Here is a 17,096-nt window from a genome sequence, read left to right as displayed (position 1 = left end):
GTATCTAAAATTTAGAGGACACATTGCCAAAATTGTGAGGACAACACAACGAACTCTGGAAATAATGCAGAGGATACTGACTTGTAGAAGTAAGGAGATTCTTGTTCCATTGTATAAGGCTCTGATTTTTATAAGGATTAGTCCACACATATACTACTGTGTACAGATTTGGTTGCCTGGTTTTCAAAAGGATGAAGAGATGTTGGAAAGGGTCCAGAGGTGACAAGGTGGTTTCTGATCTCTGGAATGTCGAATATGAGGAAAGGTTGAGAAGATGCAATTTACAGAGTCTAGTGGATAGGAGGAAAAGGGAGTGATATGATAGAGACATACAAGTTAGTAAGGGGTTGTTATAAGATCAGTGTTGAAGATGTTTTTCAGAAAACAGTGGGAGATCAGGGGAGAACCAGAGGTCATCTCTGGAAGCTGTATAAGGAGGGTGGGAGCAGGGGATTGAGAAGCAGTTTTTTTCATGCAGAGTTGTGAATGATTGAAATGCCTTGCCTGAAATTATGTTTTCTGCAGAGAATTTGAGTGTTTTTAAGATACTGTATGATGACGTGTGTATGACAAAAGGACCTCCTAGGTGAGTGTTGACTCCATGGGGGTCTTAGGGTAATAATAATAATAATATGTGAATATAGCACTTATTTATATCAGATATGCAAATACATCTGTAAAAAAGGGAATAAATATGAATGTGTACAGAGGAATTTCTTTACTAAGTGTTCCAGGAAAGATTTTGCAGGCATGCCTGAAAGAAAGTTGGAGAAAAAATCGAAGAACAGAAACTTGGAGAGAAACAAGTTGGGTTCAGGCTAAAATGTGTAATTGGAATTTTTATATTCCTGAATTATAAATTCAAAGTGGATGAGTGTGTGGGAGGATGTGTAATCTCTTACAGTTTTCTTTATGTAAATAGTTGTTTGTATAGTTATTTAATTTAAGCATTGTTACTTTTGTATTAGAATTTCTCTTATCTTATTTTAGAGATAAAGGTAAGTGAATGTGATATGTTTTAATAGTTTGAAAGCTAGTATTGTTTTCAAGATAGATAAATATATTGGAGGGAAGCCAGAGATGCTTAAATAATATTTGTGGTACAAACTTAACCTAATAACCTATATAAGGATATTAAATGGGTGCAGGTAAATAAATAAATAAAACAGACACAGATCAATAGACTAAGTAAATGGTTATTGATCAGTTTTCATATTAACAAACTAAATTCATATCAAACATACTAAGGATTATTAAACTTGTACTATTTTTTTTTTCTGCAATTTCCATACTTTTGCACTATTAATTGGTGGACCAGTTCAAACAACCTGGCAGGCCTGAAGTGGCCTTGCTGCCTGACATTTGAGAAGTCCTGGTCTATCCATGTCTTCTTGAGAAATAAGTAGTACCTATTGATTTAATTTGAATTGTCCAAAGTTAATAATGCATATTTGTTTCAAAGTAAAAATTAGAATAGCATTTCATTTCTGTTTTATCTTGCAGCATTATGATTTTCACAACAAGTAGGAAATGAAGAACATGGACAAAGTAGGTTCAACTCCAAAAAGAAGATATAACACTCGTTTTGGTGGTGTTCCTCATCCAGTGGTCACATTTTACAAAGGAGAAAAAAACTTTGCTTTTTGTACCTATAATAAAAATTCCTTACTTAATGGGCTGTTTGGTACAAAACACCAAAATTCTGAACCATCATCAGCTGAAACTACGTGTGATTCACAAAAGCATGAACAGCAACAAGAAGAAGAGGAAGAAGAAGAAGAAAAGCAACAAGAACAACAAAATCAGCAAGGGCAACACCAACATCCAAAACAACCACAAGAATGCCTTCAGAAACAAGAACAACAAGAACATCCTCAAGAGCAGCAGCAACAATTACAGTTGGTTTCTTTAAGTGCAAGCAGTGCAGTTAGCACTAATATTCATCGAAAAGCATGTTGGATTTTGCCAAAGCAAAAACTAAGTTGGGATAGTTCTCATGTTGCTAGTTACAATCCCAAAACAAAAATGTTCCGATGTGTAGTGTGCCAAGCTGTTGGTTTTATGTCTCGCATTGCTGAACACTACCTTGGCACTCATTGTAATGCAAAAGTATTTCACTGTCCTCAGTGTACTTATTGCAGTGCTTGGTGGCGCTGTGTTCGTAATCACATGAGTAAACATCATGGTGTGCACAATGCACCAGCATCGATGTGGAAGAGTCAGCCACTTTTAGATGAAATATTGCAGTTGTTGCAAAATCTAAAATACAGTGTTGATTGCCAAGATAGGGTAGAAAAGGTAGCAGAGAATGCAGATAAACGATATATTTGTCCGAAGTGCCCATATGCTACAGATAGGAGAGATCTCTATAATAGGCATGAAAACATACACAGAGAAGAAAAGCCATTCCAGTGTTACATTTGTTACAAGTTATTCAACCGAGCTGATCATGTTAAAAAGCATTTTTTTCGAATTCACAAAGAATATGAATATGACATTAGTCGCATTAGAAGGCTACCTTCTAAAAGAAATCGCATCCCTGTTGCATCTTCTTCATCTTCCCCTTCACCATCTGTGTTTAATGGATTAAATTACAAGAATGATTTTTATCAGCCTGGTACATCTAACCAAAGTACTCTTTCAAATATTCTTAATATTTTGTCTGGATCAAGTGGAGTGGGATATCCTGGTGGAATTTTTTATAATTCCAACTGTCAGTCAGAAACAACAAATATTGTAGGAACATCAGCTTCGCATTTGACAGGTGGATGCATGGAATCAAATACAAACTTAACCAGTAATACATCAACACCTTTAATTAAAAGTATATTGGGATCACCAAATTCTTCAATGATATGGAAACAAAAGCAGCAAGTTAGCCTTAAGTGTCCATGTTGTTCTTGGAAGGGAGCTGATGCTTGGCATCTTCGTCATCACCTTAGCTCACATGTAAAGTCATTTTTTTGTGTTTTATGTGATTTCAAGTCTTCAGAGGAGGAGCAATTGGCAAATCATGTTCTTAGCATTCATGGTAAACGGGCATGCACGAAGTGCAATTTCTTGACAGATAATGAAATCATTTTGAATGCTCATGTAAAAGAAATACAGTAAGTAGCATTTATTAAGGAAAGCAATGTTCATTTTTTTTTGATAATGTTTATAAATAAAATTTTGTGATCCAAAGTGCACTATACTATTGTTATGTTTTATAATGTTAAAATAATGTTTTATTTGATACAGTGCTGAAGGGTATCTAGAGTAATTGATATCATAATCAAATTCTAACAATATCAAGTCCCTTTCTATAATATCTTCATATTATTATTAAGAGAGACCTTCAGGGACTCATCGAGAGAATCAACACTATTTTTCACCTTCAGCACTGTATCAATTCATTCAGGCTACTTGCATACACACATTCAATGGCAATCCATTCCAATCACTCACCACTCTATGAGAGAAAAATCTACCCCCCCTCCTTTCTTGACAGAATTCATTCTCAATGTCCAAGGATGCTCTTGCATCCTTTCCCCATCCTCCATAAAATGAAAAATGCCATCTACTGAAATTCTGTATAACCTTTCAGAAGTTTGTAAGTCTCAAAGCTATAGCACCCATCTTTCTCCTGTTTTCTAGTGTCTGCAGCTTACAAATTCTCAATCTGTTTTCACAATTAGTATTCCACAATCCTAATATCATTTTTGACACACTCTCCTTTGGTCTCTCTCTCTCTGCTGTATCAGACTCACCATGAAAACCAGGAGACTAGAATTGTGCGCAATAGTCCAAGTGAGGTCTTTCTTCAAGTCCTTGTAAAGAAGCAAAATGACCTCTTTATCTGTACATGTCAAGGTTTATTTCAGCATTGCAATTATTGAGTTGTATTTACAATTTTTGCTATTGCCCTTGAACTTCAACTTACTGTTTCCTAAAATTCCAAGATCTTTAGCCTGATCAGTTTCTTCTAGCATAATCCCACCAATATAATATGACATTGGATATGTAATCACATTAAAGTGCATGATCTTACATTTATTTACATTGAATTGATCTCCATTTTCACATGCCTGCAATTCCAGCCTTTTCAAATCAAGTACTGTATATCATCAGCAAATAGCCCTATGGTGCATGTCAAATCCTTCCAGATTGAATAACAATGTACCAAGGACTGATCCTTGAGGCACACCACTGGTTGCCTTAATCATCCTCTTATCTATGCCAATAGTTTTTAATCCAGTTCCATGTTCTCCAAGTTATGCAATAGTCTTCCATGCTGTATTCTATCAAAAGTCTTAGCAAAATCCAAAAGTATCATGTCCCCTTGTCAAGTGCAATGGTAACATTATAGAATATGTGCAAGTTGCTAAAAACATAACATTCCTTTAGTAAAGCCATGCTGTTCATTGCAAAGTAGAGATCCTTTGTTAACCCATTTCTGAATGCAAGCCCTTTACCAATTTTTCCAAATTCTTCACCACTTCTGAGATACTGATTGTCGATAATTGGATACATTGGTCTTTGCACCACCATTGTGCAATGGAATTACAATACATTCTCAACTGAACACTTTTAGCATCCATGCTGATATCCCATCAGTTCCTATTACAGAATTCTTATTCTGTTTGTGCAACAACAGCTCTAGTACTTCCTCTTCATACATGAGATTTCTCATACAATAAAGGGATAGCAGTGAGTTCAATGTTACATATGCCAGGTTGATAGCTTGTAGCAAAATGGCTACTCATTAGTTGAATAATTACTTCTGCATCAGTCACCACATACCATCAACAGTAGAATTCTTTTGGGTTGTCTTTATCTTGCAGAACCAGTTTTTTTTCATACTCACACTTAGCTTTCCATCCAACATTTGTAACTCCTCTGGCCTACTGCTTATAATTATCATAACTGACATATCCTTATGCACATGGTATTCCTTCCACAGCATCTTTTTCTTACAAATCTCTTGCTTAATTAGATCACACATCTCTTTCACTCCTACTCTATTTAATCCTTGATCTCTAGAGACACATTCTGATATTGCACCATTGAAGTATTTTTTTAACACTTCCCACTCAGCGTCAATATCCTTCCCATCGAACAGCTGTTACCATGGCACAGAACCAGCACACTCCTCAGGTGGTCATAATTTCATGCTTTGTAGTTCAGCGTGTAACCTTTTCCGAATGGAACATTCATAAACTTGATGTTATTATGTGGAACTCACTTCTCAAGTGAGTTCCACATAATAACATCACTGTCATCAACTATAGGTAGAATAGTTAAGTATTTAACTGAAAACTACCTCTGACACTATAATCAAATCTGACACTCTTTGACCATGAGTTCTTTCTGTCACATGCTTCTTTAGGAAGTTGTCTCACAACAGCTCAATAAATTCAGTTTCATTTTTCTCATGTGATTTCACAGCTACCTAATCAATGTTCGACTGATTAAAGTCCACCCATTATGATTACTCTTTTCGCACCCATTGTATTCATTTGTGATGCATTTCTTCATCACTAGCAACTGATCCACCAGGTCTGTAACAACACCTCGCTATGTATTTAATCTTGTTGGACTCCACCTCACACCATATGGCTTCAAACTCACTGCCACATGAAAAGCTGTCACTAGTATTGCAATCATTGGGCTCAACTCTAAGTTTCAAGGATCCAAGTCATTTGATATCATTAGCAGCATGCCCCCCTCTTCTCCTGTCCTGTCTATCCTTCCTAAAAATACAGTACCCTGTGCACCCGATACCAGTTAGAATGTCTGCTTCTGATAGCCAGGTTAAGTTACCTGCATACTCTTTTGTATACTCTTGTCTGTGGTCTGCATGACACAGTTCAACAACTTGAAGATCTCTATTCTTATCTAGTTCGTTACTTATGCAGACATCTTTACATATACTCGAGAGGTCTGAACTGGATGAACACAGAATCGTTTTCTCTTCATAATCATTTCTGTAATAATAACCATTCCCATCATTAACACAGTTACCTAACATTGTTGCTCTTGCACAGAGATTCTCATGATTTCTCCCATCTGAATTCACTTTTCCTGACTCTGTGTTAGGTCTGATATCAATTAATAATTTTTCAAGACTCCTAATGCCACATACATTCAAGTGTAGGCTCTCCCTCTTATACAAAATCCAATCGCCCCTCAAACTCCCTACACACATCCAAAAACTTGCATCCATACCTTCTACACAGCCTATGCATCAAATCATTTGCCATCATAGTCCTTCGTAATTCGTTTCGATCATATCTAGGTAATATACTAACAATTTTTTCTTTTTCACTTGTCACTCTCACTTCTTCCAACAACCTTTTCATATCCTCTCTCATACTGAATTTATCGCCAGTTAAGTCATTGGTACCTACCAGAATTATGACATCTTTTGTTTTCTTTTCTGTTTTTCAATTGCTTGCATTATATTTTTAATATTTGCTCTGGAAAACTTGACATTATAACCCACTCATCGATGGCATGTTTTATGATAGACACACCATACCAAATACCACCTTTTGTTTACGATCAACTTTACTTAATAGATTTTCATTATGCACTAACTTCCTGATTCCATGCTTTGTTGTTTTCCATTTATCTGCTGCACTTTTTTATTCTCCCCATGTTCCTCTAAATGCTGCTCAAATTTCTGTAATTCCCTCATCATCTAATAATCTGCTTTAACCTAGCAATTTTAGAGTTTAAATTATTTTTAATATTGCCCTTAATTGCCTTCTTGTTCACTGCTTTGCACTGTTCTTGTCAGCATTCTGTTTCTTTTGCGTTTTGTGCCATTATCAGAATAAAAATGTTATAAAGACATGAAAATCTACTCTAATATACTATAAAACACTTAATTTTCTAAGTAAAAAGCAATGAAACATAAAAATCGCCAATTTTACATGAGTGCTAAATTACACTGACCACTCACCATGATTCTGCCATTGATGCCATCCATTCACACCTTTGTTGTTTCTCAGAACTCATATCTGTTGTGTTTGGTTCCTGATAAATGGTTTTGTTTCTAACCCAGTCCCAGGTTAATCTGGTAAAAAAAGTAGTTTAAACACTGCTGTGTTATTTACTTCTGTTTAATAGTGTGTATAATTTCTCTATTATTCACTATAATTTATCCAGTTGGTTCCTTACCATACCAGTATTGACAAAGGGATAAATGAACATCACTAATGATTGGTCATGCCATGTCATTTATCCATGTCCTGAATAGAATTCCAGCGAATACTTACTAGCTTTGCTTTTTTTTATTCAAAATTTGCCTAAACATTTCTATATGTCTGGTATTCATTTCCTGCTCTACTGTTTAGATCTCCAACAAGAACCATCTTTTCCTTTTTCTGAGTGATCAAAGGAACTATCATATTTGATTTAAATCATATGAATGAAGCATTTAAAGTAGAAATTGGAAAGAAATTAAAAAGTTGTTAAGATGGGAAGAGAAACAGGACTGTGGAAAGAAGTGGCTGTTAGAAGAAGCTATTCAAAGAAAACCAGAGGACTAAACAGTTGAATGCAGATTTTCAGAAATAGGCTGTGAAAAATAAAAATAAACATCTAAGCAAAAAGTGCAGGGAAATTGAAGAAAGCAACATTACAGGAAGGCCAATAGATTTTACTGAAAATAAGAGCCAACAGACTTCACGTCAGCAAAGTAAAATTATTCAAAATTAAGTAGATATTGAAAAAAAGTGGAGGTGAAACCTTAGTATTACATCTGGGTCTACCTACTCACTGATGATACCTCAAAAAAGGTCGAAACCGGTCTGAGTAGTGACCTCTCATAATGTAGAACAGTAATACATCTCATAGGAGCTGTGTTTTACATTATGGGAAAATACTAAGAACAGTGATTGGAGCTTGCTCCACCTTTACTACAAGTCGCCCTAGCATTGCACTACCAGGTGTTGGCTTACGCTTGGACTCGCCGAACTTTATATAGTTTTCTGTATTCGGCATGAAACTCTTAGATTAGATTTCCTATCTTTGAGTTTCTTATTCGGATAAGAAATAATGTAGTATTCAATATCCACTTAATTTTGAATAATTTTACTTCGCCGAAGTGAAGCCTGTTGACTCTTATTTTCAGTAATTGTATTTGTGCACCTTTTGGCAACTCGTACAGTAAAGAAATAAGCTCTGACTATTGAAACCTCAGTATTACATCTAGGTCTACCTACTCACTGATGAAACCGCAAAAAAGGTCGAAACCGGTCTCATCAGTGAGTAGGTAGACCTAGATGTAATACTAAGGTTTCAATAGTCAGAGCTTATTTCTTTCTCTCATAATGTAGAACAGTAATACATCTCCTAGGAGCTGTGTTTTACATTATGGGAAAATACTAAACAGTGATCAGAGCTTGCTCTGCCTTTACTACAAGTTGCCCTAGCATTGCACTACCAGGTGTTGGCTTATGCTTGGACTTGCCGAACTTTATATAGTTTTCTGTATTCAGCATGAAACTTTTAGATTAGATTTCCTATCTTTGAGTTTCTTATTCGGCTAAGAAATAATGTGATATTCAATATCCACTTACTTATGACCAATAGATCTGTTTAGAAAGATAAATGAAGTTACAAGCAAGTTTGCCCTTGGGAGTAGCAACATGTAATTTGGGGAAAAAATTTGATGGAAAGAATATACTGGGAATTTGTACAAGAAAGATGTTAAGATTGAAGGAGAGCATTTATTATACAGCCTCCTATGATAATGAAAAGTGAAGTGATATAGGGAGACAAACTAGTTCATTTGTTTTTGAAGAAAAACATTGGAAAATGTCAATATTCATCCCAATTCAAAAAAAAAAAAAAAACATATCGTGAAAATTACAGAACCATTGATTTAATTTCACATGCAAATAAAGTTATGTTGAAAGTAATCTGAAAAAGGCTAAGAACCATATGTGAATAGAGAATGCTATCAGAATAGGCAGGTTTTAGGAGAGGTAGAGTAACTAGAGACCAGATAGCAAACATGAGATAGATTATGGAAAGAACAAGAGAATTTCAAAAGAAAGTATTAATCTTTTTTATGGATTATAAAAAAGCATTTGACTATATTTATCAAAAGACTGTGGAATGTGTTAAGAGCAGCGGGAATACATGATCATTTCCTTCTCCTAATCAGAAAGCTGTATGACAATCAAGAAACTTAGCAAAACAGTGTATGGAGGAACGGTATTCAAGTTGTATAGGGGGTGTGGTAGGGTTATATATTGTAACCCTTTTTAATATTTATAGCAAATATATTACAAGAATGGCTGACTTGGAAAGACCCAGCAGGAATTAAGATTGGAGGCAGAAAAAAATGAATAATTCAAGATTATGCAGATAACATAACCTTATGGAAGAAACAAAGGAAGATTTGGAGCTTCTGATTCTGTTAGTTAACAGAATTAGAAGAGAATGCAAAAAAAGAAAAAAAAGCTGGGCTTAATTTAAATATCTGTAAAACAAAACGGAGATAAAATGGGGTCGTTAAAAGTTATGATTTACTGTGGCCCAGAATGAGAAATAATTGTCAATATGAAAAAATGAAATTAAAAGGGGGATGGGCATGGGGGAAAGCTATGAGATATTAAGCTTGACAAAAATTATGAAAGATGGAGATATTAGTAAGGCCACAAAAGTTAGAATTGTTAAAGCTAAATCATTAAGAGGTAGGAAGATGTAAAATTAATTGATTCATTTGAATTATGGATCTGGAGAAGATCTTAAGGTTTTATAGAATATAAAAACAATGTTTCTTAGAGGCAATAATTACTAAAGAAACTAATGTACTTTGGACATATTGTGTGAGCAGATGGAATCATTGGAAAGGGCAGTTGTGTGGGGAATTGAGGGCATGAGAAAGAGAGGAAGATTGTGAAAGAGTTGAAAATTACTGACATGAATTAAGAGATGCTGAAAGGAGACAATAGACTGAGTGAGATGGAGCCTGTGTTTGGAAGATCATCAAAAGTCAGAGATGACTAAATGGCATATTATAACAAATTATTTAATTATTAAATCAGATTACACCTTGGTAACCAAGTCATCTTCACATTCAATAAAGATAAGAATATTCACAAGCAATACAGAAGCAAGGGAAACAGACTGAGTACTAAATAGCAAAATTCTATAATCCTTACTTTCACTTTATCTGGGCAAAGATATTGATTGCTGGGCTGCATGATGGAGGTTTTCTATCATCGCTTATACAGTTTTCTTGTTTAACAGTTTTGCAGAATAATAATAAATTTTTTTATACATTTTAACAAAATTATCCTATCCTTAGACCATTTATTTAAAAGAATTGCTTTAAAATGTAAGAAGTAAATTGCAACCTTATCAGTATTGCTTGAGTTATTGAAAATACTAGTACAGTGTATGTGATATTGCTTTAAAATATTTTAATTTTAAATCACATTTCTATTAGTTACTTGAAGTCTAAAATTTCTTGAAGTATTTGAAGTAATTGTTCCTGTAAGTTTTTAAATTACTGATCCTTTTTTAGAAAGTCACTTAAAAATACATTTAAATTAATTTTGGATTTTTTAATTTAGAATTTAACATTGACAATAAATAAATAAACAAGCATATGATAAAAAAATTTGTTATAAATGACTGCATCATTGCTAATAATTTGTCTTTATTCATAAAAATGGATGAAATATTCATATTTTATAACTAGGTTGGCAAGCCGTTTGTGCAGTGAAATTTCCATAGAAATTTCGAAAGTGAATAGTGGTTTATAGAGTTTACTGTAACTCTGAACTTTAATTGCCTTGATAGTGCAGTAATCAGGATATGATTTCATAAAAGTTTGTATATTCACTTTTTATAGTGCTTTTGACTTTTTTTTTTCATTCACTCACAGACTAAAACTCTCTACTATGGGTACTACAACTATTTTTAGTTCTGCCTAGCCTCTAAGGAGAACCAGTGAGTTTCAGACAGTGCTGTCTAATTTAGTGGCACCTTCATTTAAAAGTAGACATCTGCTTCAAGTATTTCTAAAGTATCTCAAGTAATTAGAGTATCATGTATCTGGATGTCAAAGATATTTCAAGTGAAAATAAGACTTCAAACTCTCAAATTACCAAGAAAGAACAGTTTATTTTAATGTTAATCCCACCCATGAAAGGTTTTAAACCTTATACTACATTAGTATGAGAACTGTGGTTGGGCTAAGGGTTAGATAATCTGGAAACCCTGCTCTACAGATAAAACAAGAAATATTTTTCAGCTCTCCAGTAAACAGAATGGTGGTTTCACACTTCGTAATGAAATTTGCCTACAACTGAAAGCCATTCACAAACATCTGTGTCCTTTGTGGGATTTCAACTTGCAACCTGTTGAATAAAGTGGGTGTACTTCACCAACCAGTCAACATTGGAAAGGATCCCATACTTTTTAATATTTATTCTACATATGACAAGTTGTAGAACCTGTTGTTCACCATTCCCCATATATAGTTAAGGGTGGAAACAGAACTCTTTTGAACAGTTATTACAGCAGCCTAAAAAGTGGAGCAGGATGGCGGCCCAAATTTGGATTCAGTATTCTGAATTCAAATTCAGAATACAACTGTTGACCCAACTCGTGCTTCTGTGGATTTGAAAAGTTACTATAAAAGAAATAGACAATTTCTGTGACTGTGAGTAAGGTGCATTTCTAAGGGAATCACCAGCAGAGCTGCCTTTTCTGCAGAGAACAGTAATTGTAAAGGATATTTTTGATCAAAACAACTTCAAATGTGAGAAGAGTATTCTAATATTGGATAGATTTGGAATTTCTGCAATATGAAAAGTTTTTCAGGAGAGAAGTTAGTCCTGGGAGTAAAGTATGGTGCTGTTTTTGTAGTATAAATAAAAAGTATAAGTACATAATGTCCTCAGGACATTGTGTGTTTATGCTTTAAAAAATTAAGCATAGTTAGTTCAAAAAGAGAACTGATCTGTCTGAAGAGCTGACTATTGTCAAAGGTAATTGGAAGTGATGAATGATGTGTGTGAAAGAAATAAGACAGGACTATTTTACTTGCATCAGCACTGAAAGCTTTCAGAAGACCTTGAAGTTTTCACTCTGGGAATCTTCATCCCAGGATCCAAATCACCCTAGAAGAAGTAAATAATAAGTAAATAGCCTCTTTAGATCTTTTAATTCTTCATTAAACCAATGCTAGCCTATGTTTTCTCAGTTTTTCAGAAGAGGACTCATCCAGGCCATTATATCCATACTGAATCTCATCACCATCCCAGTCAAAAGGCTAGAATTATTAAAACATTGGTTCATCAGACCCACTCCTTATGTTCTTCAGAACTGTCACAGAGAGAATTACAACATATTAATTCCACCTTTTTATCTAATGGATTTAAGAATTCTTTCATCAAAAGAGGTTTTAACAGTTATAGTATCTTTATCTCTTCAAATACAGAAGAAATAACTCTTATTCCTATCCCTTATGTGCAAGGCATTGTAGTGAACGCATAGTCAAAGTTTTCAAACCACTGAATATTTTTGTTGCCTTTCACCCCATCAGAAAAATGTCCACCTTTCTCACTTTTAAGGGCAAGCTTCCACATTTCAATTATTCAGGCGTCTACCAGATTCCTTGCTCTTGTGGGTTATCTTATTTCGGACAAACAGAAAGATCTGCTTTTATTTGGCTAGAATGACACAAGTCTTATATTCAGTACCTTGAGCCTGAACAGTCTGGACTTCCAGAGCATGCTGTCAACACTAGAGTTCACTGGAACAAGACAAGAGTTCTTCATAAAAGTCTATTCTTCATGGAGCGGTTTTATAAAGAATCATGTGAAACTCTCCTAACTTAAACAGATTCAGTGGTCTATGTCTATCCCCTCCCCCCTTTTGTGGGAGATAGTACTTTTTAAATCAGCTAATCTTTCCTAATTTTATTTTGTTTAAATATATGTAGTTTTTTTGTTTTTTTTTAATAAGTGAGGAAATTTACTAACCTTTTTAGTTATCTTACATTAGCTACTTAGGTGGCGCTTTATTAGAATTGTCTTTATGTGTTCTTGTATTGAAGAAATTCTACGCTAATAAAATATATTATGTAAGTTTTTATCTGTTATTATAATTAATACTGGATATTATTTAAATATACCTACTTATGGTATTTCATTACTGAAAAAATAAGTTTTCATTATTTGACTATTGCAAGGTTTGTTAAATGAGAAGGAATGAAATATTGCATGATGCTATCATCAGCAAAACTGTGGATAGGATTTGAAGTTAGTGATAGAAGATCATTGGATATAGAGAAAGAAGATGATTGAATGAACAGAACCCTAGACTCTTCTTTCTAATGACCTAGACATTAGGTGATGTGGAGCTGGAAAGGAAGTTGGCCACTTCATTACAAAAAAAAAAAAAAAAAACTGTAAGATGAGAGTTTGCAGAGTTGACCTCTGTGCCAGACCTAAAGCTATGGAAATGTTAAAAGCTATTGCATGGATTTCTGTGGCATATATTCAGAGAAGGGTGATGTACGTGACAAAATTCATGTTGGAGTTTCCGGCATTAAAAGTACATATAAACCCATGTAGAAACAACCTGCCATTTCACAAAATCATGCTAGCATTATCAAAGGCAACTTTGAAGATACACACTTGGCAAAGGCTAAAATTAAAATTACCTCCAGAACAAGAACTACTTGCACATAAGGAGGGGACGAGGAACAGTAATGCTCTGTGATTATTGCTGGCAGGTAAATAGAGTAGTGCACCAAAATTTATGTAGAATTAAGTTATCATTTCTGTTGCAGTTCATTGGCTTCTGTAGCACTTGACCTACTCTCAGGAACAGTATGTGATTTAAACAGGGGTCTGTGTAGCAGATTTGCTTTTTGTTCCTACCTGATGAAATGATCCTCATCCAAGGCATTTTGAGAAAGTCTGCTTTTTATATTTTTTATGTTATTTTCTTCTTATGGATCCCACATCAACAGTGGATACTGCAGACACCTAAGAAAGAGAAGATCTGATCCTAGCAGTTCTTAATATGGCTGAGGAAAGTGAAGACTGTCCAAAGATTAGTAGAGTATTTTGATTTTGTATTGTTTCAAGTGTGAGACCAGTTCATTTGTTGTGCTTGTAATGTAGTGTAGGAATATGGGATCCACTGCTTTGGACAAGCATGACAGACCACTATCATTAGAAAAGCAGAACATAAAAAAATCATAAAAAGCCAAGAGGCTGTTTTTTTCTGGCGGTGTAAATTAAGTTAAGGGGATAATGAATCCCTCATTATTTTAAAGCCGGATAATCCGGCTTTAAAATAATGAGGGATTAGCCTCTTAGCTCTTTATCGTAGTGATAATAATATATGGGTACATTGGTCTGGCAATTCGTATAGTAAGGGTATATGCAAGTTCGGTTCACTTAAACCTTGGTATTATCCAGGTCTACCTACTCACTGATGAAACCTCAATAAAGGTCGAAACCGGTCTGGGTAGTGACCTCCCCTCATAATGTAAAACAGTAATACATCTTCTAGGAGCTGCGTTTTACATTATGAGAAAATATTAAGGATAGTGACGGAGCTTGCTCCACCTTTGCTCAGAGTTGCCCTAGTGTTGTACTACCAGGTGTTGACTTACGCTTGAGACTCGTCGATAGTTCTTTTGGCATGAAACTCTTAGATTTCGATCTCCGAGTTTCATATACGGCCTTAAAATAATGAGGGATTTATTATCCCCTTAACATAAAAAAAAAAAAAAGCATATTTGGTATGGAGAACCAAAAAGTGGACTTGATCTTCAAAGCTGCCTTTCATAATGCTAGCTTGTACTATCGAAATGTCAGGTTGTAGATATTTAGTTTATCTAGTATATTATCTATTTCATTCCTGTCTCTATGTAGTTTTAATTCCAGAAACTTCAATGTGAATCATAATAACTATGTAAATAGATGAGGAAACTGCAGATGTAGCAACAGAGTGCTTATGCGTTTTTCAATACTTGTAATCCTATTAACTAATCAGTGCTCTTTATTCTACAGTAAGATGATGAAATGAGAGCCTTTGGATCAATGGCTGACTTCCTATCAACAACTTTCCTCAAAGTTAATTTGTTATCTGTAGGACTCACTCCAGTATTGTTGGATCTTATATTTCAGTTTTCTAGGTCACTTCTTATATCAATCCATTTAAATCCTGGCAACAAACACTTTTTTTTTTTACCCTTCTCTTTCTCTCTCATTTTGTTTAAGTAACTCTTTAAATTAGCTATTCCCTTCCATTAATGTTAATTTTTTCTATTTTAATATGATTCTGACAGCAGTGCCATCTGTTCAATCCACAGCTCTTATATCCATGAACTCCAGTCTTTGGTCAAATGTTTTATTTCTAACTCAGCTCTCAGATCCATTAGTTAAACTTGATTAGAACACTATCATCTGTATAGCTAGTTCAGGGTTTTGACTAAATTCTCTCTTATTCCATATAAATTTATTCAGTTGACTCCTTACCATTCCAGCTTTTCTAATTCTGTTCTCTCTTTCCATATTTAATTTGCTATCTTCACCGAAATTTCTACTTAAATAGCTGGAATGGTTTACTTCTTCATTGCATCCCAATTAGGATGCAGTTAATCTTTTCACTGTTTGCATATTTTCTTTATTCTTATTTTCTGTCTTTTCCCTTTTATTGCTTATTTTCATATGAAATTTATTGTTATTATTAAGAGAGAGAGAGAGAGATATCCAGGAAGCCAGGAACTCATCAAGTGAGGCCACATACTACATGCACCAGCTGTCGTACTTGTTCTTGAATTCATTCACACTGCTTGCATACACATCATCCAATGGCAATCCATTCCAATGACACACCACTCTATGAGAGCAAAAAATCTAGACCCCCCCCCACCGTCTTGGAGGCATTCATTCTCTGCCTCTAAGGATTCCCCCTTGCTCTTTCCCTACCCTTTATAAAATGAAAAATTCCATCAACTGAAATCCTGTATGACCCTTTTAGAAGTTTTTAAGTCCCAATCATATCACTCCCACTTTCTCTTGTTTGCTAGTATCTCTAATTCTCAATCTGTCTTCATAATCAGTATTCCACAATCCTGATATCATTTTTAACATCCTTTGCACTCTCTCCACAATATCAGAATCACAACAGAAACCAGGAGACCAGACCTGCACAGGATTTGTAAAGAGGTAGAATGACACCTTTATCTTTATGTGTCGAAGTTTGTTTCATCGTTACAATTATCTTTTGAGTTGATTTTGCAATCTTCCCTGAACTTCAACTTTCTACCAACTACACTCTGAGATCCCTATCCTGATCAGTTTCTTCTAGCATAATCCCACCAATATAATATGACATTGGATATCTAATCATGCTCAAGTGCATGACTCAATTTACTGGCATTGAACTGACATCCATTTTCCCATGCCCACAATTCCAGCCTATTCAAATCATTCTACAAGTACTGCATATCAGCCACATTCTTGATTATCTTACTCAGAGCCGGCGCTAGGGTCTTTGGTGCCCGCATGCAATTTCTATCTAAGCACCCCTGTAACGATCTGGGAGTGTGTGGTTCTTTTATGATAATAAAAATTTTAATTATTTGAAATTTCTTAAATAAATTTTGACAGAACAGCCACGCATTGGTTCACTAAATGTAACAAACTGGGGGTGTTGGCTAGGCAGGATAATCGTTAAAAACCAGAATATTAAAAAAATTCTCAAAAGTTAAAGCCAATTTTGATAAAGCCACTTCACACTTTAATCGTTGAATATAATGATACAGGGATTATAGCCATCTCACCGACCTGAATTGCTAACAAAATTAAAATGAATTTTAATTAAAGTTGAAATTTATTTGAACTAAAGTTTAAAAAATTCTTGCATTTTACAAGTTACTAAATTCTTAGTAACTTGTAAAAAAAATTTTTAATAATTTTTATAAGTGGAACTATCTTTTAGAAAAATAAAAGAAACTCAAGATAGATGAGAAAATAAGAAAAGAATTCAGAAATAATTAGAACATTTAATATAAGTATTCAAAAAATGACATCTTTACAGAATAACAGAAAATAAATTAAATT

The 17,096-nt window shown here is 34.4% G+C and overlaps 1 protein-coding gene across 5 annotated transcripts in view; it reads left to right on the top strand.

Annotated features, from left to right (window-relative positions):
- Positions 1–17,096, top strand: part of LOC150110252 (uncharacterized) — a 262,473-nt gene that overhangs the window by 198,578 nt on the left and 46,799 nt on the right. For all 5 annotated transcript variants that reach the window (XM_090398609.1, XM_090398607.1, XM_090398610.1 and 2 more), the window contains one exon: positions 1,504–3,107. In XM_090398609.1, coding sequence (XP_090254735.1) covers positions 1,531–3,107 — 1,577 coding nt within the window. In that variant the 5' untranslated portion in view covers positions 1,504–1,530. The remainder of the gene's footprint in view (positions 1–1,503; positions 3,108–17,096) is intronic.

The sequence above is a fragment of the Typopeltis vanoorti genome, chromosome 1 (genome assembly GCF_054136105.1).
Source record: "Typopeltis vanoorti isolate ZY-2024b chromosome 1, IOZ_Tvanoo_1.0, whole genome shotgun sequence".
Classification (NCBI taxonomy): domain Eukaryota; kingdom Metazoa; phylum Arthropoda; class Arachnida; order Uropygi; family Thelyphonidae; genus Typopeltis; species Typopeltis vanoorti.
Note: the sequence above shows the minus strand (reverse complement) of the source record. Positions and strands in the feature narration are given on the sequence as shown.